At 37.1% G+C, this 26,436-nt stretch overlaps 2 protein-coding genes across 4 annotated transcripts in view; one reads left to right on the top strand and one right to left on the bottom strand.

The window, feature by feature from the left end:
- The window catches only part of VPS13B (vacuolar protein sorting 13 homolog B), a 454,077-nt gene that overhangs the window by 89,777 nt on the left and 337,864 nt on the right, over positions 1-26,436 (bottom strand). For all 3 annotated transcript variants that reach the window (XM_070748103.1, XM_070748104.1, XM_070748105.1), the window contains exons 40-42: positions 12,240-12,436; positions 10,601-10,782; positions 8,816-9,165 (exon numbers count right to left, since the gene is read on the bottom strand). In XM_070748103.1, the coding sequence (XP_070604204.1) occupies positions 8,816-9,165; positions 10,601-10,782; positions 12,240-12,436 (729 nt within the window). The remainder of the gene's footprint in view (positions 1-8,815; positions 9,166-10,600; positions 10,783-12,239; positions 12,437-26,436) is intronic.
- The window catches only part of COX6C (cytochrome c oxidase subunit 6C), a 336,477-nt gene that overhangs the window by 101,420 nt on the left and 208,621 nt on the right, over positions 1-26,436 (top strand). The gene's annotated exons all lie outside the window — the stretch shown is intronic.

Raw genomic sequence — 26,436 nt, 5'->3', positions numbered from 1 at the left:
ATTATCTTCGTTCCATAGTTATACTAACTATTTGGATAGGGAGTCCCTGCTCACAGTCACTCATGCCCTTATCACCTCGAGGTTCGACTACTGCAATACTTTCTACACGGGGCTACCTCTGAAGAGTGTTCGGAGATTTCAGATCGTGCAGAATGCGGCTGCGCGAGCAGTCATGGGTTTTCCCCCATATACCTATGTTTCATTAACACTCCAAGGCCTGCATTGGTTGCTGATTGGTTTCCAGACACAATTCAAAGTGTTGGTGATGACCTATAAAGCCCTACATAGCATCGGACTAGATTACTTACGAGACCGCCTTCTGCTGCAAAAATCCCAGTGGCCAATCAGGTCCCACAGTGTTGGCCTTCTCCAGGTCCCGTCGACCAGACAATGTCATCTGGCGGGGCCTAGGGGAAGAGCCTTCTCTGTGGTGGCCCCGGCCCTCTGGAATCAGTTCCCTCCAGAGATTCGAACTGCCCCCATCCTCCTCGCCCTTAAGACATATCTATATCGCCAGGCATGGAGCAACTAGTACATGCCCCCCCCTTCTGACCATTAAAAGTTATGTGTGGTTATGACTGTTAATATCAATTGTTTGATTGTGTAATATTGATTGTTTTTTAAGATAATGGGTTTTAGTCATAGTTTTAATTATTAGATTTGTACCTACAGTATATTGTTTTTATTGTTGTTGTGAGCTGCCCCAAGTCTCCGGCGGCATACAAGTCTAATAAATTATTATTATTATTATTATTATTATTATTATTATTGTTGTTGTTGTTATTGTTAATTAATACTGCCAATATTAGTGAAGATCCTATTAGGGTTTTTAATATTTAATACGTCTTAGGTAATACTTTAAACTAATAAACCTTTCTGAATTGATTTTAAACATTATTATTTATTTATTAAACATTATTGACTTATTAACTTTTTAATGATAATAAAGTAGTTACCATTCTCAAACTTATATAAGGGCTGTTTGATATTCTCTTCCATTGCAAGGCTAATTGCCAAATACTCTGTGTGTGTGTCTATAATCATTATTTTTCTTTTAAAGTAGCTCAGCAACAAATGTAGTATTTAATTACATGAACAACTATCAAAGAATGAAATCTTCCTTACGCTTGAGGTAAATATATGAAAGTTCAATTACTCAGAAATGCTTCTGTATCTAGGAACATCCCTCTTAATGCAGCTGTGAGAGCAATTATGGGCTTCTCTAAGTATGCCAATATCACTCCAACACTCCGCAGTCTGCATTGGTTGCCGATCAGTTTCCGGTCACAATTCAAAGTGTTGGTTAAGACCTATAAAGCCCTTCATGGCACCGGACCAGAATACCTTCGGGACCGCCTTCTGCCGCACGAATCCCAGCGACCGGTTCGGTCCCACAGAGTTGTCCTTCTTCGGGTCCCGTCGACTAAACAATGTTGTCTGGCGGGACCCAGGGGAAGAGCCTTCTCTGTGGCAGCTCCGACCCTCTGGAACCAACTCCCCCCTGAAATTAGGATTGCCCCAAACTCCTTAAAACCCACCTCTGCCGTCAGGCATGGGGGAACTGAAACATCTCCCCCTTGCCCATGTTGTTTTGGTGTTGGATTGATTGTGTGCTTGTTTTTTAATATTTGGGGGTTATTTTTTATGAATTTTTTTAGCTTAAAATTGAAATTGGATTGGTGGGTATTGGATTTGTTACTATGTACTGTTTTGCCATTGCTGTGAGCCGCCCCGAGTCTGCGGAGAGGGGCGGCATATAAATCCAATAAATCTAATCTAATCTCTCCTCAAAAAGCATACAGAACAAGGCATGTAAGTGAAAAATGAACAATGTACTGCAGGCCATGAGGGTAATGTATTAATGGATACCATAAATTTTTGATATTCAAATTAGACAAATTTATTTCTTGTCTGTCTTTAATCAATTGCATTTGGCCTTGCTTCTGCTTTTAGACCAGAATAACAGATACGTTGGACATCTTTCCATACGTTATGAACAATTGCCTTATTTGACAATGTGTCAGGTCGAAGCCTTTGGTTGACTTGGATGCTATTTGGAACGCTGACATTATACATAAATGTCAAGGGTTTATTAATCCCTGTAATACATTGTGTTACAAGAATGGTTTGAATGCACAAGGGTAAGTGACAGTGTTAAAATGAGATCTTCAAGGCATTCTTCCTTTACTTTGTGACCTTTACATTTTCTCACTCCATCAATTGGAAGCTGATTGCCAATTCTCAGTATTCTTCATTCAATAAGTTATACAGTGGTACCTCGACATACGAGTTTAATTCGTTCCAGACCCGAGCTCGTAAGTTGATCAACTCGCATCTCGAACGAATGCCTTTAGACTTTGTTTTTCGCGCCGAGATAACTGGAAGCAAGGAGATTCTTGCGCCACCTAGTGGAAGCTCGGCTCGTATCCCGAATTTGAGCTCGGGTGTCGAACAGAAATTTTGCTCGCGTCGCGGCTCGTCACTTGGAATACTCGCATGTGGAGCAGCTCGTATCTAGAGGTACCATTGTATAGAGTATCATGTTGTCCACTTCTTCTACTGGAGCCTACAAGACCATAACTAATTTCCTATTTTCAGTTCTATTTTCCTCATTATATTTACATGATCTTTAGTTATACTGTATTGTTATGATGATTGTCAGTTTCACAGCTGGAATGTTATCTGGGTGATTTTTCTTCTTCTTTTGTAGAATCTTCTCCCACACCAGTGGGTAAATTCTTTCCTTGTTGTTTAGTTACTCATGGTTCTGTCAGCAATATCAAGGAAGGAAGGAAGATATCCAGATTTCTCAACCAGCCAATTCATTCTTGGCCATAGGATTTCAAAAGAATGCACTTTAAAAAATGTAGTTGTCAACGCTTCATTTGGACCAGGGATCCCCAAACTTTTTACACAGGGGGCCAGTTCATTGTCCCTCAAACTGTTGTAGGGCCGGACTATAAAAAAAAACTATGAACAAATCCATATGCACACTGCACACACCTTATTTTAAAGTAAAAAACAAAATGGGAACATACTATTTGGGGGGGAGAAATCTGAAATTCATATACTGTATGTTTATGTTTTGTTTTTAATTTTCTTTTGTTAACATCTGATTGGCTACACAAGGTTTTCTTGGTTTATAGAAAAATGTATAAAGAAAGAAGGAAGCACTTTGGCATAATGTATAAGTTAGAAATATAATTGGTGTTGCACTTTTCGAAGGAACATTAAGGAGAGAATTTAATTAAAAGAAAAGTATATACCTGTGCTCCTATCACTCACCCGCAGGCCGGATAAATGGCCTCAGCGGGCCGCATGCAGCCCACGGGCCGTAGTTTGGGGACCACTGATTTAGACCAACACAAAAAACTTATTTTTCAGCTGGTAGGTACTCAAAGTATGTAACCCCTTACTTTTGAAAGTTATGCAAAATCACCTATGATGATATATGTACCTGTTCCTTGCAGAACTGGGTTTCTATGGTGACCACCTGCTTTAATGTGTATGCTTCATTTTACTGAATCTGTTTCAAAAATATTGCATTCTTATATCCATCTGACATCTCTTGTTGGCAGGATTGAATTGCTGCATCCTTTCCACAGAGGCCATTTATATAATCCCTGCTTATTTCCTCTCTACTTTTTACCTATGCATTCTTACTCCACTCAATTGCAGAAGTCGGAAAGGGGTTTCAAAATAATCGAGAAAGAGTCAACAAGGTCAAGAGGATTTGATATTACAGACTTAATGCTATATAGTTTATGATGTTATTAATTAGGAACACTGTCATTTAATTAAAATTTTAATAACAATCAAAGAAAACAATACTGTCATTCCTGGTGCTACATAAGAGCATATTTTGTTTTGACATTCTTTAATGACACATCTCTGATTATCATTAGTCACAAACATGGATTTACCGTATTTTTCAGAGTATAAGAATATTATTACCTGTGGGACCACCTTCTGCCTCATGTATCGTAGTGGCTGGTTAGGTCCCACAGAGTTGGCCTTCTTCAGGTCCCATCAGCTAGACAATGTTGCCTGGCGGGGCCTAGGGGAAGAGCCTTCTCTGTGGTGGCCCCGGCTCTATGGAATTAACTCCCTCCAGAGATTTGTACAGCCCCCACCCTCCCCGCCTTCTGTAAGGCATTAAAAACCCATCTTTGCCAGCAGGCCCGGGGCCATTAAGTTTAACATCTAGCCCAGCCGATGAATGAATCCATAGGTAGGATAAATGTGAATGATTGGTTTTAAGAATTTGGGGTTTTAGAATGTACTTTAGACTTAGATTTCTACACTTTTTGTATTTATTCTTGTTGTGAGCCGCCCTGAGTCTGAGGACAAGGGGGTCATAGAAATCTGATGAATCAATCAATCAATCAATCATCAAGCACCTTTTCCCCTCCGAAAAGAAGTTAAAAATTTGGGTGCGTATTATACTCTGAATGTAGCCCCGCCCACTCGCTAACCCCTACACTTCGGCCTCTGCGTGTCCTCTTCCTGGCTACAGAGATTGCCAATGACAATGGCTTGTGTTTTTGGGCTCCATGTATTGCATTTTCAGATTCCAAACACTTGCGTATTCAAAATGGCTACCTGGAACAGCTGCTGCCTTCTCTTACCCCTTCTGCGTTTTGCCTGCTTTAGTGACAGGAGCTCTCTCTGAGGATCAGCTGTGCTTTTGAAGCTGTTTTTCAGCTGAAACATGAGCTAGGCGATCTTCCCTGCTTTGCCTGGTTTTCTAATTGCTGCTCCCTCCGACAATCAGCTGTGCTTTAAAAGAACAGCCCCGACTGTCCCCAACCTCAAAACCAGTGAGTGAACTAACGTGCTGAAACTGACCAGGCTAAGGACTAGCCAGATGAATACCTGGTAGGCAGAATCTCCCCCACTCATTTCCTTCCCCAAAACTAAGGTGCGTCTTATACTCCAGTGCGTCTTATACTCTGAAAAATACAGTGCTTTTTACCAGTTTATAAAGAGGGTTTTTTTTAAATCTGAAAATTGTGTGTTGGCCTCTATAATACTACTGCTATACATGCTACATAAATTTGTAGAGTGGAATAGTTTACTGGGCAAACTTTATGTTGGCAAAATAATCCACATTTTAAATTTAAATTTACCAGTTTATATAATCTGAAAATTGTGTGTTGGCCTCTATAATATTACTACTACTATACATGCTACATAAATTAGTAGAGTGGAATAGTTTACTGGGCAAACTTTATGTTGGCAAAATAATCCACATTTTAAATTTTTAGCATAAATGACGGTAACCCTGAAACAAATATATCTTATTGTATTCAATTGTAAGGAAAAACCTATCACACTTATTAATCTACATGGTATGTTTGTATGTATGTCTGATTAATAATGGGGTTTTCAAAATGTTTTTAAATTATTAGATTTGTTATGAATTGTTCTATTGCTGTTGTGAGCCGCCCCGAGTCTACGGAGAGGGGCGGCATTCAAATCAAATCAAATCAAATCAAATCAAATCAAATCAAATCAAATCAAATCAAATAATAAGAATTACTGTATTATGCCTCTTACACTTCAGAACATTTTTCCCACTTAAATTATGAAATCCTATAGAAATTCAGAAAGGTATTCCTATTAAGTTGAATAAAACTTGCTCCCGACTAAATTTTCAAGGCCCTCTAAACCTAAAAACTATAGAAGCAGTTGCTTTTAAAAGAAAAAGAAAAGTTATATTATCTTAGGGCTTGAACAGATGACCTGGGATCATAAAAGCACACAGACTGGTGATGCCTGAAATGCCTACTTCTATTGTTAAAGCTTCCTTCATTATTTAGGAATAAAATTAATTCAACTTTTGGGAAAAACAAATTCTGACAGAGGCTTCCGTTTATCTTTAACCCCTTGACCCAAAGGTGTAAGGCCAAATTACCTTATGCTTTGCATGTAAGCTCTTATCCGCAATGTGTACAAAATTAGTTGTTTCTGATACTTGGTAAGAAAATGTCGTTTGGCGGGACCCAGGGGAAGAGCCTTCTCTGTGGCGGCCCCGACCCTTTGGAACCAACTCCCCCCAGATATCAGAGTTGCCCCCACCCTCCTTGCCTTTCGTAAGCTCCTTAAAACCCACCTCTGTCGTCAGGCATGGGGGAATTGAGACTTTCCCTCCCCCTAGGCTTATAAAATTTATGCATGGTATGTTAGTATGTATGATTGGTTTCTAAATTGGGGTTTTAAATTAACTTAAATATTAGATTTGTTTACATTGTATTATTATTGCTGTGAGCCGCCCCGAGTCTGCGGAGAGGGGCGGCATACAAATCTGATAAATAAATAAACAAACAAACAAACAAACAAATAAAAAAAATGGGAGGAATTCAAATAATGGTGGTAGGTCTGGCAGTACACCTTGTTAATTGTGAACACTGAACACCACAAAATACTTACTGGTGGTAAGTTAATTTTCAGTATGTGGTAGAAGAGAACCCACCGAAGAAATATGTTGTTACCAATTAACATTAATATGTAGTTCAGAGCCTACCTCAATAACTAATGCAGCCTAATGTAAAAATAAGATGACATTTAATCAAGGACAATCTTGGTTAAAAACTCACCCCCACATCAGAAGATGGTGGCAAAAATGCCCGAGATGAGAGGAAACAAGGAAATTGCAACAACAATTAGAGAGGCATATCCTCTGTGGGTCATTTAAACATTGCCACCCCTGCATATAAATCAGGTCTAACTATTCATAGAATGTACCTTGCAAGGCAACATATGGCTCCAGTTATACAATCCTGTTGTTTCCAACTCAGAGTATTTCTTTAAAGGCTCCCTATAGTTTAAGGCAGTCAATCATTTTCTGATGTGGTCTTACACATTTAAATATTTATACAATGCATTTTATTTGTACATATGTGATACTAGAGAGACTTTTTTTTCCTTGCACAAAGTAATGAAGGCCATTTTGCAGTAGTTACTCCTTCACCAGCCCATGCAAACAGGCTTCCTTCAAAATTGTTTGCTTGTTTTCTGTTAAGCACATTGCTCAAAATATGACAAAAAGCAGAAATTGGAGCTACAAAGACTCTTTTTTCACAGTGATATTTGAACCAGATGTAAAGATTTAAATCACACTAGCTCTTATTTTATGAATGTCCTTTTACAATAAGAAAATCCTGGAATGCCATGAAAAAAGAAATTCTGATGTGAAACAGATGTTTTATCATTTTTAGCTTTGCTATTGTAGTTTTGTGATGGGCAATTAATACAGAAAACTTTGTATAGGTATGGAGATTGGTAAAGAGAAATCCTGGGATGAGATTATTTGGATAATTGCAGAAAATATTATTTTTGGATATTATTTTATTAATTTTATCCGTCCGTTTTCTTTGTATAGAACATCTTAATTATAGCAAAAATCTTCATTAGAGTAACAAGGAAGATATGTGCCAGATATCAAATATAATAGGATTCTTTTTTATTATTATTATTACTCAACAGGATACACAAGGAATTAGGAAAAAGTCTAATTTTAAACCACGGATGAAACATTCTGTGTTCCCGGTTATGCCTTCTATCTGAACTAAAAAAAAAGAACTTATGAATATTTTTATATATTATACGTACATTGGGCCTTAGTAGGTTGTTAGTGCCTATTTGGTTATTATTATGCGAGAAGTATTGATATTACACTTATCCCTCAAACTATGTTGAGAGAAAGTTGATTGAAACGACTGTTTTTATAGTTTTTTGGGTTTAGATCGTAAATTTAATTTATTGGATTAAGATGTTTCATATTGTTTTATTATATGTTGTAAGCCGCTCTGAGTCCTCGGAGAGGGAGGGCATAAAAGTCCAATCAATCAATCAATCAATCAATCAATCAATCATCAGTCAATAAATGAATAAATAAATAAATATTCCAATCTCATTTGCACAAACTTAAATCCATCCAAACTGGTCCATGGAATCTTGATGTTGTAAGCCACTCTGAGTCCTCGGAAAGGGAGGGCATAAAAGTCCAATCAATCAATCAATCAATCAATCAATCATCAGTCAATAAATGAATGAATAAATAAATAAATAAATATTCCAATCTCATTTGCACAAACTTAAATCCATCCAAACTGGTCCATGGAATCTTGATGTCTTTTCAATGGTACAGTAGTAAGAATTTTAGTGTAAAACACTCTTTCCTGCCATAATTGTTTAATTTATTACTGCCAAAATGGATAATAAAACTAACAGGATATACTTGCTCTAGCTTCTGCCAAGTACTCCTCAGAGGTTTTGGCCTGCCTAAGATAGCTGCTCTCTGTCAGGGAAAAACTCATTATTATAGCCCCTGCATCAATTATTCTGTGAATCAGCTTAGATACTGTATATCCTATTGAGAGGATGCCAGAAAATAGTTGAGCCAGGGTATCTTCTGGATCATTCAGGCTTTAATTGAATTCAAAGAGGGAAAAAAGCACTTTTGTTCTCAAGTGTTTTCCCCCTGACAATTGACCATTTCCTTGGCATTTGCTACCTCTTACGTTCAGTCTGCATCCTTCCAGAGTCACTTAGTGACTTGTACCTCCTGAAAATCTCCTCTCTTGCTGTCATATATATTTCCCTTATCTTTGCTCTCCTTGAATATGTACCTTCAGTTTCAGTTAATTACTTCATGATACACACAAAATTGCATTATAAGGTTAGATCTGAACGTTCAAATTATGATTTTTGCTTACTCTCCAAACTAGAGAAACCACATACTTCTTCACTCTTAGGAATCCTCAGTTATGGTATCTGGTTTAACCTCTTCATTTCAGGCCTATGTGCTTACCTGTTGCCAAGCCTGAAGGGTTTTATGCAGAGAGTGGATGGTATGTTGGCCAAAGCTGATGAATACAGGATCCACTACCATACTTCCATCCAAAATCTTTTCCATGGAATTTCCAGAAACAGAAAGCTGCCCAAATACACCAAATGGTTTTGCAACAGTTTGCTTAGTTAAATTTCGACACTCCAAAAGTTTACAGTCAATTCTAGTGGACAATTGCATGTCCCTGAAGACGGATCCATCACTCCATTGCCTGAAATAGGTATGTGGCTCTTCAAAAGAGATGATTGAATATTCTAACTCAGATGGCACGTTTTTATCAGAGATAAATGGATGTAGAAACTTTGGCGGTTCTGTAGAACAAAAGGTAAAAATAAATCACTAATACTTAATATGATGTTGCACATATAAAACTAGGCGTGAACGCATGCAGAAGAAAAATATGTCCAGAATATATATTTTTCTAGATGAAATCGATTTATTTTAAACAAAAAATCTAGTTATTATTTGACCATAGTTAAGTAGTTGGGTAGTTTCTGTTGTCGTTATGATTGAAAAAGAGTAAAAACAGTTGATTGATAATAAATGGCTTCAACCAAACATTAACCATGAGTGACAGAAAGGTTTTTGTTTTATCATTCATAGTCCCTGAAAAAATGGCCATGAAATCATAAATTCTGCCAGGGTATGTAAACTTAAGAGCACAACTATAAAAAGTATTAACTAGCAATGGGGAAACTTGGAAAAGTTGAAGAAAACCAAAATGATTAGGGGACTTGAAACCAAGACTTACGAAGAGAGATTGCGGGAACTGGGCATGGATAGCCTTGAGAAAAGGAGGGGCAGAGGGCACATGATAGCTGTATACAGGTATATGAGAGGTTGCCACAGAGAGGAGGGGGTCACTATTCTCCAGAGCACCAGAGGGCCGAACGAGGAACAACGGCTGGAAGCTGACCAAGGAGAGATTCAACCTAGAAGTAAGGAAGAACTTCCTGATGGTCAGAGCGATCAACCATTGGAACAACCTGCCTGCGGAGGTTGTGAACTCCCCAACTCTGGACACTTTCAAGAGGAGATTGGACTACCACTTGGTGCTTTAGGATTCCTGCTCAGGCAGGGGGTTGGACTTGATGACCTGCATGGTCCCTTTCAACTCTAACAATCAATCAATCAATCAATCAATCAATCAATCAATCAATCAATAAAAAGTTAAGTCATTCAGCACTTTCAAAACCATCATTTAAGCAAGATGTCATGCTATAGAAATTGCTGAGATAGTTGCTCATTTCTTATGGAGAATGTTATTTGAAATTACACAATATAATAATAGGAAACAAAACTGACAATAATGCAAGCACACATTACTGAATGTAACCAGCTGGATCGCATCTCTACTCCCAATTTTCTTTTAAAACAATACTGTAACTGATTTTTGAGTACTTGGTACTTTGGAATCTTTTTGTTCAAAGGCATATATAAAGTGGGGCATGTTTGCTGGCAAAAGCGAAAAGCAAAATTTATTCCATTAGCTTCACAATAAAGTGGAAGGAAAGGGGGTATTTGGGCCCACTACTGAAGCTTAAAAAAAATGAAGCACCTTCTGCAATTACTGCCTTCAAATACATCTGCTTTTTACACATTCCTGCTACTGATAAGTAGGTGTAAGCTATCTGAGCATATGGTCCAGTGGACGAAAGAATTGCAAATGTAAAGCAGGTGGGATGATGAGTAAATGGAAAAGCAATAGCTACACAGCTTTCTGTTTCAGAATTTTAAGATACATACCTTTGCCCAGCTGATCCAGATGGTGGCAAAGATGAAGTTCGGCGTGAGCAAAATGAACTGAAACCCCCAGGGCAGGCACATACCACGGAGTGAAGCATGAATCTACCCTCGTACAGGCTGCCAGGGCAGTAGGAGTCACAAACTGATCAGATGCACTTTGGGAACCCGATTCACTTTCTGAACTGCGGAAGGGATATGAGAAAAAGGTAAAAACAATGTTCTAATATACTGCATTTAATTGTTTTCTAAAATCTTTGAAGGGGCCTGATGGTCGTTATTAAACACTATTAATTTGATTACTAATTAATTAAGATTATTAATTAATTAATATTAATTTGGAATAATTATTTCAATTACAGTGGTACCTACAGTGACCAGGTTCTTAAGTAGAAAAGTTTGTAAGAAGATAGCAATTTTTCCCATAAGAATCAATGTAAAAGCAAATAATGTGTGCGATTGAGGAAACCACAGGGAGGATGGAGGCCTTGTTTCCTCCCAGGAGATTCCTAGAGAGGCCCCATGGAGGCTTCTCCTTGCCTTTTCAGGGCCTGTTTCCTCCCAGGAGATTCCTTGAGAGGCTCCCACAGAGGCTTCTCCCTGCCTTTTCCGGTTACATTTTCGGAGGGTCGCGTTTGTAAGTGGAAAATGGTTCTTGAGAAGAGGCAAAAAAATCTTGAACACCCGGTTCTTATCTAGAAAAGTGCATAAAGTTCGTAGAGGCGTTCTTAGGTAGAGGTACCACTGTATAATAAGAATATATTATACAGTATTCCATTTAAGTTAAATAAACTCTTATTAGAAAATATTCTCCAAACCTGTGTCTGATTTGTTTTCTAGGGCAAGAGTCTCCAATCTTTAAGAATTGTGGACATCAACTCCCAGAATTCCTCAGCCAACAAAGCTTTGCTGACTGAGGAATTCTGGGAGTTGAAGTCCACAAGTCTTAAAGTTGCCAACGTTGGAGACTCCTGTTCTAAGGCATAACACTAGTCATCTAACAAAAAAAAAAGGTAAGAGATTAAGCTATTCCTAAAAGGTTGAACTAGAGTAAAGAAAGAAAGATTCTATTCTGATTTATCCATGAAGATTTTACAGATGAACTCAGATGAATCTGAATCAATTATTGTCTGTTTCATTGAAATAACTTTGTCAAATTACTGAGGGGACACAATGTAACAGAAGCAAATTCTTCACTGGGAACAAAAACATAAACTTACAAAGATTCACAGATATTTTATTATTTCAATTTGATATATTGTAGTCAATCTTGATAATTTCTTTCAAACATGGCCAAGTAAATACATTGGGCTATTTACTGGACATCTCAACAAAACAGTTAAATATAAGTGTAGTTTAGGATTCAGAGGTAATATTGTGATCTTTTTTTTAAAGCTTTCAATCTCTTTGTGACAGTGGGAACTTCTTGGATCCAAGATTTACCTAGACTTCTTTATATCATGACCAACCAAGTTACCCCGTGGATAATTTTAGCATTTTTCCACCTCTAAAAATCTAGATCTGTGTAATGTGGTGTTTCAGTCCTCTATTTCAGTGAGATTGTGTGAATAATCATGTGTTTTTGTCTGTTTCACTGTTTTAGCTTCTGTCTTGGTGAAATAATAATCAATACTTTATTTACCTTTGGTCATCCCCTGAATTCTGGTTGCTGTTCAGAACAATTCTCCAAAGATCTGAAGCTGCAAACTCCTTTGGATCAGTTATTAAGTTGATGCTAGGCAGGGTCAACTCACAAACTTTGCTTTCCGATAAGCTGAACTCTCTGAAAGCAACAAATGACTTCTGGAGCTCATCCCAGTATTCCAAACTGCAAGGGATCTGTAACAATTGCACATCTTAATTGTTTGGTATTTTTTGACAATGTCAAAGACATTTATTCGCAGTGTAATATACAGTTGCACTAGAAACATAGCAGACTGACGGCAGAAAAAGACCTCATGATCCATCTAATCCGCCCTTATACTATTTTTGTATTTTATCTTAGGATGGACATATGTTTATCCCAGGCATGTTTAAATTCAGTTACTGTGGATTTACCAACCACTTCTGCTGGAAGTTTGTTCCAAGGATCTACTACTCTTTCAGTAAAATAATATTTTCTCATGTTGCTTTTGATCTTTCCCACAACTAACTTCAGATTGTGTCCCCTTGTTCTTGTGTTCACTTTCCTATTAAAAGTTAAACTATTTATCTGTCTGTGCCGATCGACAAAGAAAGAGATTCTTTCTGTCTAGGCATTCATCCATTGATAAATACATATACACAATGTCTATCTGTCACTCTGACCATTGATCCCATCGAAATCCCAAATAACTCTTGGCAGTTCACAAAAATAAAAGATATAACACAATCCACAAACCAATTAAAATTGAAATATATATTTCAGGATGTATAACACAAATCTCAATAAGAATCAGTCTATAAACCTCAGCCAAGATGACCTCAAAACTAAATGTACCTGCTGGAGGAACTTTATTTTGAGCTGTTTCTGGAAAGCAATAAAGATGGAAGTCAACCATATCTCCATTGGGATACCATTTCAAAAGACCGATGGTGCCATTGAGAAGCGGTAGTTTGTCAGTCAACTTAATATATTTTTAAAGGTTTAATATTAATACAATTGATACCAATATTCATCTCACTGGGACGTAAAGTTCTTAAGACCCATCTCTGCCGTCAGGCATGGGGGAACTGAGACATCTCCCCCCGGCCTATACAGTTTATACATGGTATGATTGTGTGTATGCTTGCTTTTAATAATGGGGTTTTAGTGTTTTTAAAATTATTAGATTTGTTCTTACATTGTCTTTGTTATTGTTGTGAGCCGCCCCGAGTCTATGGAGAGGGGCGGCATACAAATCTAATAAATAATAATAATAATAATAATAATAATAATAATAATAATAATAATAATTAGAGAATATTTCTTACCACCCAAAAGGAATATGAACTACCATACAATGTATATACATGTCTCTAAATTATGCAAAGTAAAATGCAAGTAGACGTTACCATAATTATCAAAAAACAACTAAGACAATGAATTCTGTGTTTATATTTAGAATACATTTACTTAGATTTTGATTAATTGGCTTTTTTTAAATGTAATTTTTACATATACCAAAAACAAAGTACAGAAATCAGTACTTCCCAGGGCACATCTGCAAGAGATCAGGAAATATTTTGGAAAACAATTATCTTCTTGGAAGATTTCCACGCAGGGTGTGACTCACTTCAGGATAGGATATCCACCTCATCTCAGTCATAAGAGAAACCAGCCATTAAAAAAGGTTCTTAACTAGATCAGTTTGTTAACCCTTAAACTACCAATTGGTGTATTTAGGTGGCAGCTCTGAATTGTCACCGCTGCTCTTTAAACTGCTGATAAAGAGAAATGATGTGTGACCTACACCAGGTTGTAATTTTTTTAAAAAATTTAACAACTTTCCATAGAAATGTAAAAAAAAGAGGGAATAAAGCACAGCATGAAATCCCAAACCATCACTTCATTAATAAAAGCAGTTTCCATTGACAAAATTATGCGAAGAGACAAATTTGATTTTTGCCTCTGGTTTTACAATATAGGTAGTCCTCGAGTTGTGGCCACAAATGAGACCAAAATTTATGTTGCTAAGTGAAACATTTGTTAAGTAAGTTCCAGAGGAAGAGGAAGTGATTAAAGGCCTAACAAGATACTGGCACAATGAATTACGGATTAATGAAAGCGAGATGGAAGAAGTAGTAGAAAATATACATAAGATAAAGAATACAAGAATTAGAGAGATGAGAAGGAAATTTTTACATAAGTGGTATTTCACGCCAGTAAAACTAGCACACTTCCAGAGGAAAGGGAAAGGAAATTGCTGGCATGGTTGCCAAATAAAAGGAGTTTTTATGCATATGCTCTGGGAATGTGTTGAAGTTCAAAAATTTTGGAAGGAAGTACAGAATGAAATAAATAATATGCTAAACATTAATTGGATAATTACAAAAGAATTAGCAATACTAGTTAAATATGGGGAATTACGAGAATTTCAAGAAATCAAAACAGCAGCTTTGGAAAGCGCTCAAGCAGTAGTGGTATTAGGGTGGAAGGATAGCAATAAATGGACAATCCAGAATTGGTACTGGTACATGGTAGACCACATCCACTTCGAAATTATGGAAATAAGATTAAATAACTTTGATTAAAACCCTGCTGTTCTGTTCGGGTCGTATGTGACCCGAAGCCAAGTTTGAGTCCCTGTAAAAAATTTTCCCTGCATATCTGAAACTTGAAATTTCATGACTTTTCATCATTTCAGGGGTTCTCTCTATGAGAATTTTTTTGGGGGGGTGGGGGGCTTAGTTTTTGCTGAGCAAAAAAAGTTCCTAATGTTATGTTCGGGTCACATACGACCCGGACCGAAAACACTTCATTTGAAGTGCTTATGTTTGGTCAATTTGAAAACTTTTTTCACTTGGAAAGTAGTCTGAACATTTCTGCACACAATGATATGAAAATTGAAATGAAAAAATTAATCCTTATTGGTTTATTTTGCACATAAATGTGCCCCCCCCCCGTTTTTGTGATTTTTTTTCAATTTATGGATAGTTTTGCTTGCAAAATCCATTCTATTTTACTGGAGTTGGTGTGGGATTGGTAGCTTGAACATTTCTGAATATAAGAAAAATATAAAGGAACTGAAAAAAATGATTCTTACTGGTTTTTTAACATCAGAAATAAGGCCTCCCCCCCCCTCGGCTGCTTGCAATCATTTTCACTTTTTATTTTTTTATGCTCCAAATCCGAAATATTCTTTAAAATCTTAGGCATTCATTTACTCAATTTAACAATGCTGGTCATCAAAAAATATTTTTGGGGTGGTGGCTAATTGTTTTCTGGGCCAAAAAAAATCATAACTTCAAATCTGTTTCTGTTCGTATATGACAGGACCAAAAATATTTTTTTTAGGTACTTGAATTTAATCTTTTTGAAAACTTTTTCAACTGGAAAACTAGTTTGAACATTTATGAACATAATGATATGAAAATTGAACTGGAAAAATTGAGACTTATATTTTTATTTTGATCAAAAAGCCCCTCCCCCCATCCTTTTTGAATTTCGTGTCAATTTATATTTTTTAAGGCTACAAATCCCTAAGGAATTTTCCCCCAAAAGGTTTGATATACTAAATTGAACAATCCTGAACATAAGAAAAATATAAATGAACTGAAAAAAATGACTCTTATTGGTTTATTGTTTTATACTCGAGTATAAGCCTACTCGAGTATAAGCCCATTTGAGTATAAGCATGGGGGCCCATTTATGAGCAAAATAAACCAATAAGGATCATTTTTTCAGTTTAATTTTCATATCATTATGTTCAGAAAGGTTCAAGCTACCAATCCCACACCAAAATAGAATAGTAAAATAGAATGCATTTTGCAGGCAAAATTATCAATAAACTCAAAAGTTTTGATATACTAAATTGAACAATCCTAAACATAAGAAAAATAGAAATGAACTGAAAAAAAATGATTCTTATTGGTTTATTTTTGAATATAAGACCATATCATTTTATACTCGAGTATAAGCCTACTCGAGTATAAGCCTATTTGAGTATAAGCATGGGGGCCCATTTATGAGCAAAATAAACCAATAAGGATTAATTTTCTCAGTTCAATTTTCATATCATTGTGTGCAGAAATGTTCAAGCTACCAATCCCACACCAACTTTAGTAAAATAGAATGGATTTTGCAAGCAAAACTATCCATAAATTGAAAAAACTTTCACAAAAACGGGGGGGGAGGCACATTTATGTGCAAAATAAACCAATAAGGATTAATTTTTTCAGTTCAATTTTCATTCCATTGTGTGCAGAAATGTTCAAACATGTTTCCAGGTGAAAAAAGCTTTCAAAAAGACCAAACATAAGCACTGCAAATGAAGAGTTTTCGGTCCGGGTCAGGGTGACCCGGGAACATAACATTAGGAACTTTTTTCGAACAGAACAGCAGGGTTAAAATAAATTGGAGAAGCTGATGGTACGATGGAATAAGGTGAAAAATTATATCTTAAGTAGAATTTATGATGACAATGTGAAAAATAAATCCCAATCACTTTTTGTATGTAAAGAAATGTAAACCGGAGCTAAGGAAGAAATTGAAACTTATTGCAAATAATTTAACCCCCTAAAAGGTGGTGGGGTTTTATTGGTGTTGGGCACTTTTTCTTTTAAGTATTTTTTTGTTTGTTGTAATAAAATGTAATAAAAAAATTTAAATAAAAGAAAAAAAAGTGAGTTCCATCCCATTGTACAACTTTTCTTGGAATAATTGTTAAGTGAATCCTTGCATTTGTTAATTTAGTCGCACGGCTATTAAGTGAATATGGCTTGTCAGAAGGTCGCAAAAGGGAATTGTGTGACCTGAGGACACTCTAACAGAGGTGGGTTCCTGCTGGTTTGGACCAGTTCTTTAGAACTGGTAGTGGAAACCTCCCCTCCCCCCGTTCGCCAAAACAGGAGTGATGGCTGGCTGATCCCTGAACTGGCTCTCTCATCAGCGGCTATGGCGCCACCATCTTGTTTTTCACATGTGCAGAAGCTGTTTTTTCTTCTGCACATACGCAGAAGTCGAGTTTTCAGTGTGCCTTTGCGGCACATACTGCAGCATGGAAGGAAGCGAAATGGCACTGAATTAAGTTAGAACCCACCCCGGCATTGTAACGATCATAAATATGTTGCCAAGCATCTGAATTTTGATCACATGACCATGGGGATGCTGCAACAGTCTAAGTGTGAAAAACAGTCATAAGTTGCTTTTTCAGAGCTGTTGTGAATGGTCACTAAACGAATGGTTGTTAAAGTGCTACCTGTAGTCCACGTACCTGATTTTCTAAGAAAAACATGTATGATTACTTTATGAGAATGCAGCATTAAGTAGCATACAAAGCAGCTGAATGTAGTTTTCTATGGTCTGCCAGAAGAATTTAACAGATAAGTATAATATGATAATCTGGGAAAGCACAACCCCATATCATTTAATCTTCACTTTCCAAATCTGAGAATCCTCAGATACTCATCATAGCAGTTGTACTATCAGTTAGATGATTTCTGGCACCAGTGGAATTAATCTGCTTAGTGGAGTAGGGGGTGAACTTTGATTTCTTTCCCCAATTTTCTTTCCCCAGTTTTCTCAAAAGACACCTTACAAAATAATACTATAGAGGGATATAGCATTGCTTCCAGCTGTACGGATTCAGCTACAGTGATCTTAGAAGCCGATGTCTTAGAAGAACTTGAAAGATTAAAGATAAATAAGGCAATGGGTCCAGATGGCATCCACCCCAGAGTTCTTAAAGAACTCAGATCTGTCATTGCTACCCCCCTGACTGATTTGTTTAACCAATCCCTGTTAACAGGAGATGTTCCTGAGGATTGGAGAATGGCCAGTGTTGTGCCTATTCACAAGAAGGGCAGTAGAGAAGAAGCTGGTAACTACAGGCCAGTTAGCTTGACATCAGTTGTAGTTAAAATGATGGAGACTCTACTCAAAAAGAGGATAAATCAGCATCTAAAAAACAATAACTTATTGGACCCAAATCAGCATGGCTTTACTGAAGGCAAATCGTGTCAAACTAATCTCATTGAGTTCTTTGACTATGTCACAAAGGTGTTGCATCAAGGTGGTGCCGTGGATATTGCCTATCTGGACTTCAGCAAAGCCTTTGATACGGTTCCACATAAAGAGCTGATAGATAAATTAGTGAAGATTGGACTTAATCCCTGGATAGTTCAGTGGATTTCAAGCTGGCTGAAGCATAGACATCAGAGAGTTATTGTTAATGGCGAGTATTCTGAACAGAGACAGGTTACAAGCGGTGTGCCACAAGGGTCTGTTCTGGGTCCTATTCTTTTTAATATGTTTGTGAGTGACATAGGGGAAGGTTTGGTAGGGAAGGTTTGCCTATTTGCCGATGACTCTAAAGTGTGCAATAGGGTTGATATTCCTGGAGGGGTCTGTAATATGGTAAATGATTTAGCGTTACTAGATAAATGGTCAAAGCAATGGAAACTGCAGTTTAATGTTTCCAAATGTAAAATAATGCACTTGGGGAAAAGGAATCCTCAATCTGAGTATTGCATTGGCAGTTCTGTGTTAGCAAAAACTTCAGAAGAGAAGGATTTAGAGGTAGTGATTTCTGACAGTCTCAAAATGGGTGAGCAGTGTGGTCGGGCGGTAGGAAAGGCAAGTAGGATGCTTGGCTGCATAGCTAGAGGTATAACAAGCAGGAAGAGGGAGATTGTGATCCCCTTATATAGAGCGCTGGTGAGACCACATTTGGAGTACTGTGTTCAGTTCTGGAGACCTCACCTACAAAAAGATATTGACAAAATTGAACGGGTCCAAAGACGGGCTACAAGAATGGTGGAAGGTCTTAAGTATAAAACGTATCAGGAAAGACTTAATAATGAACTCAATTGTCCTACTTTAGTTGCTTATTTATTAAGAAAATTTATATGGCCACCCAACCAACTCACAGTGATTCTAGGTGGTTTACAGAAGTAAAACAAATACAAATATATCCCCCCCCCCACAACAATCAAATATATCCCCCCAACAACAATCAAATAAACCACTTGGTGGGCTTCCTATTACTCTGGGGTCCCCAGAACCAATGGCAAAACCATGTCCTCAGGTCCACTGAAGAGCATGAAGCTGGGGACCTTCCTTCCATATCTATGTGCCCCAAGATACGAGGGTATATCATATCTTCATATAATTATTGTATGGTATAAGTTATTTAAGTGATTTCATTTTTAGGCAATTCATGATTTGGAACACCCTCTTAAAGCCATTTTATTACACACCAAGAACTGGCTATGTAATCACTGCCAAGTTTGAGTTAACTATTTAAAGATGCTTGTTTTTACATTAGCTAATAAGATGCTAAGCAGCGCAAGCAAGCAGGATTTTTAGCTATAATCCTTCATTTTAATATATGCAATATTGAAAAGCCTGTTCATGTCAGCAAGCACACAGAATATAGGAAATACTGAATTCGTGTTAAAAAATACACACTGTTATGTTTATCACTGAGTAACTGCTTACAAAAATCTTGGTCTTGGGAAACAAGAGAAATTAAGCTACCTAATATTAAATATTAAAAAGAAAGTTAGAGCCCAGTACACAAATGCCTAGGAAGGGAGAAAGGCTGAACAAAATGCACAGGTTTACAGCAACAGAGTTCTTTATGAATTGAATTTGGGCATTTAAATTAATTTACATTATGTATTTCTATGGATACCACATTATTTATTCATTTGGGTGGATAGGTTATGACTAGTGGCCCAGCTTGATAATTTTAAAGGAAGATTAATGCTTTATGCAGTAGCAGCTGCCAAAAATAATAAGTCTAAAACCTGAATATCAAGTATATTATACAAAATGACTCATGGGCAATGGAAGTGAGATTATTGGGTGCCTTTGAGAGTCCCATAAAAAAAAGAAAATTGTATTCCTTTTGTCTTGAAAAATAAGATTAATAGTCTTCCTACACCACAAAAAATACTTATTCCAGAAATATTGCTGCTGTCACTTCTGCACCAAGAACAATGGTTTCAATTTGGCTGAAACTTGTATTTCATAAGAAGTCGTAACACAGCAGCTTTCTTCATTTGAATACCATGAGAGTTGGCTTGTTTGTTTATTTGTATGTGTGTAGTCCATCATCATTATTTTTTACAAATTACTTATGACAGCAAACATATCCATACACCTTCCTTCTATTTCCCCCCCACAACAACCTGTAAAGAGAGAGAGAATGACTGGCCCAAGATCACCCAGCTGCCTTTCATGGCTACTGTAGGACTAGAACTCAGTCTATGGCCTTCAAGCCGGGTGCCTTAACCACTAGACCAAACTGGTTGTCTTCCAAGAGTGGTACAAGCTGAAAGTGGCACAGGTTGAAAGGCAGCTGTGGCAATAATTTGGCCTTTATCTCAAGCAAACTAAATAGTCATCCAAGAGCATTAAATCAACCCAGAAAACCTACACAAGAAATCCTTGATTTCACCCAAGATAGAGTTCTGATTAGTGGTGGACCATTCCCATCCCTTACAAAAACATAATGTTCAGAATAACATTTGACTATCACATTAATTTTCAATTATCTCCTTTTTTAAAAAATAATCATATAATTCCATCTCTCCCTGTAGTTTCTCTTTACAGCGCTGTTCTACTTTAACACACTCTATGTTATCATTATCACTGTTGTCCATTCATTCTCTTCACCTCAACAATCAGCATCATTATTTCACATAAGGTTGATCCAAGGAGGTTTTGTCATGATTTTATGTAGCAATATTTTTACCCAATTTTAGCTTCTAACAATGAAGCTGGAATCCTCACTTTTTTCTTTGCACCATTTCCTTCCTGGCTATTCAGATATGCAGTTTACTATACCTGATAAAGCATCCACTGAACCCAAAATCGAGATCTTTTTGTTGTTGTATAAATCTGCCAATTCTTAATGCATCCCTTTTGGTGCTCTTTTGGAATGTTCTTGGCTATCAAGCAAGGAGCTCGTAACTGGTGAGATACGACTTCATAAGGTTTTTGCAATGAACATTGTTAGGATACTTTAAATAAAGAGGAATTTCTGGACTGGGAGTGCTATTTAAAAAATGGGATAGCCGGCTTCCTGAGGTCATGGTTCTCCATCATTTTAAGTTTTCAAGAAAAAATTGGACAGTCACTTGTCTGGATGGTATGAAGGTACTGCACTGGGCAAGGAGTTGGTTCAGATGACCTCTAAGGTCCCTGTGATTCTGTGTTGTACTTTTTATAAGTAAAATAATACATGGTAGACATTTACCCAATTTTTGTTTTTAAGTATAGGAGTACTCCATCCAGAATAAAAAATATTACCACTTGGTCGCTCATTCAGGTCCTTAATATTTATTTATTTCTTTATTTATTTATCAGATTTGTATGCCGCCCCTCTCCGCAGACTCGGGGCGGCTCACAGCAATAATAATACAATGTAAACAAATCTAATATTTAAGTTAATTTAAAAAACCCCAATTTAGAAACCAATCATACATACTAGCATACCATGCATACATTTTATAAGCCTAGGGGGAGGGAAAATGTCAATTCCCCCATGCCTGACGACAGAGGTGGATTTTAAGGAGCTTACGAAAGGCTAGGAGGGTGGGGGCAACTCTGATATCTGGGGGGAGTTGATTCCAAAGGATCGGGGCCGCCACAGAGAAGGCTCTTACCCTGGGCCCCACCAAACGACATTGTTTAGTTGACGGGACCCGGAGAAGGCCAATTCTGTGGGACCTAACTGGTCGCTGGGATTGTTGCGGCAGAAGGTGGTCCCGGAGATATTCTGGTCCGGTGCCATGAAGGGCTTTATAAGTCATAACCAACACTTTAAATTGTGACCGGAAACTGATCGGCAACCAATGCAGACTGCGGAGTGTTGGTGTGACATGGGCATATTTAGGAAAGCCCATGATAGCTCTCGCAGCTGCATTCTGCACGATCTGAAGTTTCCGAACACTTTTCAAAGGTAGCCCCATGTAGAGAGCATTACAGTAGTCGAGCCTCGAGGTGATGAGGGCATGAGTGACTGTGAGCAGTGACTCCCGGTCCAAATAGGGCTGCAACTGGTGCACCAGGCAAACGCCCCCCTCGCCACAGCTGAAAGATGTTTCTCTAATGTGAGCTGTGGATCGAGGACGCCCAAGTTGCGAACCCTCTCTGAGGGGGTTAGTGATTCCCCACCCCCAGGGTGATGGACGGACAGATGGAATTGTCCTTGGGAGGCAAAACCCACAGCCACTCCGTCTTATCCGGGTTGAGCTTGAGTATAATAGTATAATAATAGTATAATATCTGGGGATAATCTGGCTTTTTTTTTTGTAATGCTTTTGTAACCCTGCAGCATTTGACATTTCATAGGACTAGCTGAATTGCACTTACAATTTTAATTCCCTATAGACAATTGGAATTTTGTTTCTTCTTCATTTATTTCTCTTTTTGTTCCTTTCAAGGTTTAGTAATCTTTTCACATGTTCTACCCTCTCACTTTTCACCCGGGGCAGAGTTTTCCTTGATCTGCACAGCTGACAAACCTTAGCATTTGCCAATTTATGCTGCCTCTGCATTCTTTTTTATTTTTCTGGTAAAGTATTCAGAATTAAAATGTTCCCAAGGGATTATATAATTTAGATGCTTTCTCTTTTGTACTCCCACCAATAAACTATCTTTTCAGGGAGGAATATTTTAATAGTTGTCCTTGGAAGCTTCCCCCCCCCCCCGCCACTTTGAAAAAGTATACAAGTTCAACAAGATATGAGTAATCCAAGGTAAAGGAGAACATGTTTCAGACAGTAAATAATTTGTGAAACAAGAGGTGTTGGGTGCACGATTGCATGGAAATTAGCCATTTAATTTGAAAGTTTTATACTTTTAATATGCATGCTTCCAGATTTGAAAAAAGGAGAAAGAGAAACCTGTACTTAATATGTGAAAAATTCTCTTTCTAGGTCCTGATGGTAAATAGCTGGAAAAATGCTGAAATCCAATATAGGAACCACATGTAAAAGTTGGCACTAACATAGATTATTTTGCTTTGGTTATAAAGTAATCCATCCAATAAATGACATGGTTACATTTTGCAGATTAGAGATATTTTCAATATAGGCTGTGCAGAGAATTACCTTGTTCAATGGCAGATCATTTCAATATTTTATAATGGTGTTTTAGTTTACCTTGACATTGAGACATATAATTTTCAGAAGCCTTGGATAACTTTTCTATCTATTAGTGGGGGAACATGAATCAAGGTCTGGAAGCTTTTTACATTTTTATAGACTTATGAGAATGACTTGTGGTAGACAGGATTATTATGGAAAGGCAGTTTGGGGTAATTTTATAATTTTTGTATTATAAGTATTATGTTGTCACAAAGAGGAGGGGGCCAACTTATTTTCTAAAGCATTAGGAACAGGACAAGAAACAATGGTTGGAAACTAATCAAGGAGAGAAGTAACCTGGAATTAAGGAGAAATTTCCTAACAGTAAGGACAATTAACCAGTGGGACAGCTTGCCGCCAGAAGTTGTAGGTGCTTCCTCACTGGAGGTTTTTAAGAAAAGATTGGACAGTCAATTATCTGAAAAAATGGGATAGAGTCTTCTGTTTGAGCAGAAGGTCCCTTCCAGCTCTATTCTGATTGATTGCATGACTTTTTAATTTTATAAATTCAGCTTTTGAACTTCAAAAACTTTAGGAGCATCCAAGTTTCACCTGAGACTGTTTTCTGAAATACTGAATAACAATTGACCTTGGATATTAAGAATGAAGAGACACTCAATTTGGTACACCGATTGAGGTACCAGGCTAGAAACCACGTGAGGATGAGTTCTCTTCCTACCCTAGATATGAAAACCATCCGGGTGACTTAGGATCAGTTACAGCCTAATTCACTTCACAGACTGTTGTTGTGGGGAAAGATAGGTGGAGGAAGGAGTAAAACATACCTCCATTTGGAAGATATAAATTGTTTCTAATCTGGCTCACTGTGGGCTCTCACCTTGTGTTAACTTATGCTGAAGCCAGAAAAAGAAAGTATTGGATATTTATTGATGATGAAATGACAGATATCAACTCTTCTGTTATCTTTATGGAGACATCAACACCAGTTTTAATGCCATCACCAAATTTTTTGACTATTTTTTTCTGCTCTACATAGAAGGAGGTTCACTTTGCCAAGTTTTTATACAACATTCTTCAAGATGCTGAAAGGGAGATTCAACAGCATTGCTTATGAGGAACCTTGATGTGTATCTTCAGAATGAGCGATTGAAAACTATGTATTCTATTGTGTATTCCTCTGTACAATGTCTGACAACTAGAAACAATATTTTTTTCCTGCTTGGGTGTAATTACTGATTATGTGTTCCCTATTAAGGGATGAAATTTCTATAAAAATCATGAAATGTTTACTCTTGTAATTGCTATGAGAAATAATATCTATATATAAGCTAACTCAAGCAGTCTAGCTATTCCTCATCAATCCTATCTTTTGTCAAATTGCTTTAGTGTCGTCTTTGTTGGCTTTTATGTGGGCTTTCTTTTTGGCCTGCAACTATATAGATGTCCTCGGTGAAGGACCACTCATTCATGACTGTTCAAACTTGCATCAGGGCTGAAAAAGTGGTACTTAGTGCTGGTCCCACAATCCCAGGATCACAATATGGGCATTTGGAGCCCAGTTTGCAGTGTTGCAAATCACAACATTGCAGCTTTATATGGTCACATTAGCCATTTGCAACTTTATTTACCAGCTACTGAGAAGCCATGGTCAATAGGAAAGGCAGGAGGCCAAATGGTGACCATGTGACATGCTCATTTAATGGTTCACTAAGATAATTTGCTTAATGGTAGCTACAGGGAGTATGGAGATTGTTCTTTCTGAACTGCACAATAATGTCCTCATACTCTATGGACATAGTGATTAGTGATGGCTATTCTGGACCCAACTGCTGTTGTTAACTGAAGTCCTCCATTATACGGTAGTAAATAACTGAAATTCATAAATTTCCAGAAAAATTGATGGAAGAAAAGATGGAAGGGTTGAAGTAAAAACAAATGGTCAAATTATGGTATTGTGATTTTGTCAAGGGGGATGTAAAACATAAATTTTACATTGAGAAGACTTGAATGACAGAATGGTACCAAAGTAAGGTGGTTTATTTACCGTATGTACAATTATCAGAAAGATTTAAAGTAGATAAAAGATTTTTTAAAAAAACAGTTTAATATTCAGATGGAACAGTGGGAAAATATGTAGTTGAAAGGGTTGAAATTTATATTATGTTATAATTTTAAAGATATTTTTTATAAAATTAAATACTGTTGGCATATTTTACCAGACAACTGTCTAGAAACTTGGCGACTTTAAGAATTGTGGACTTCAAGTCTCAGAATTCTCCAGCCGGCAGTTGAAGTCCACAAGTCTTAAAGTTGGCAAGTTTGGGGACCCTTGGTCTAGAATGCAAAACGTTATTCAAATTTATGTTGGAAATGAGACCGACAAGAAAGGACTTTTTATCGTGCTTTGGAGATGTGTAAAAAGCCAAAATGTTTGGGATTCAAATACATACATTAGTTGAAAAGATTAATACAATATATACAATTTAAACCAGAGGTTTTAGGGGCGGGGAGGCTGATTGATAAATAGTTGGAAAAATATAATGGAACTTTGTTTTTATACATAGTAACTATAGTGAGATTTTATATGTGCAGAGGTGGAAAATATGACATTACCCACACTGGAGGAATGGATGGTGTTGATGGAACTGAGATGACAAAATTGGCACTTTTGATTAAAGAAAAGATATTATCTAAGTTTATGGTTGACTGGAGACACTTTGTAGGCTTTTTGCAAGAAATAGAAAAAGACAAATGCATGAGGTATGGTTTGGGTGATTAAAAAACAGATTATGGAAAAATGGAAATCTGGACATAATCAGAGAACAAGTTCATATTTATAATTGCTCTAAAGAAAATCAAAATTTACTTCTTCATAATTCCTTTTTGCTTTTCTTTACTTTCAACTTTGTTCCCACTTTTTCTTCTCTTCTTTTTTGCTTACTCCATATTTTAGTTTCTTTTATTATTTTATTTATTTATTGGATTTGTATGCCGCCCCTCTCCGCAGACTCAGGGCGGCTAACAACAGTGATAAAAAACAGCATGTAACAATCCAATACTAAAACAACTAAAAAAAACCTTATTATAAAACCAAACATACA

The sequence above is a fragment of the Erythrolamprus reginae genome, chromosome 3 (assembly GCF_031021105.1).
Source record: "Erythrolamprus reginae isolate rEryReg1 chromosome 3, rEryReg1.hap1, whole genome shotgun sequence".
In the NCBI taxonomy this organism is placed as follows: domain Eukaryota; kingdom Metazoa; phylum Chordata; class Lepidosauria; order Squamata; family Dipsadidae; genus Erythrolamprus; species Erythrolamprus reginae.
This window is presented reverse-complemented; position numbering and strand designations above follow the sequence as displayed.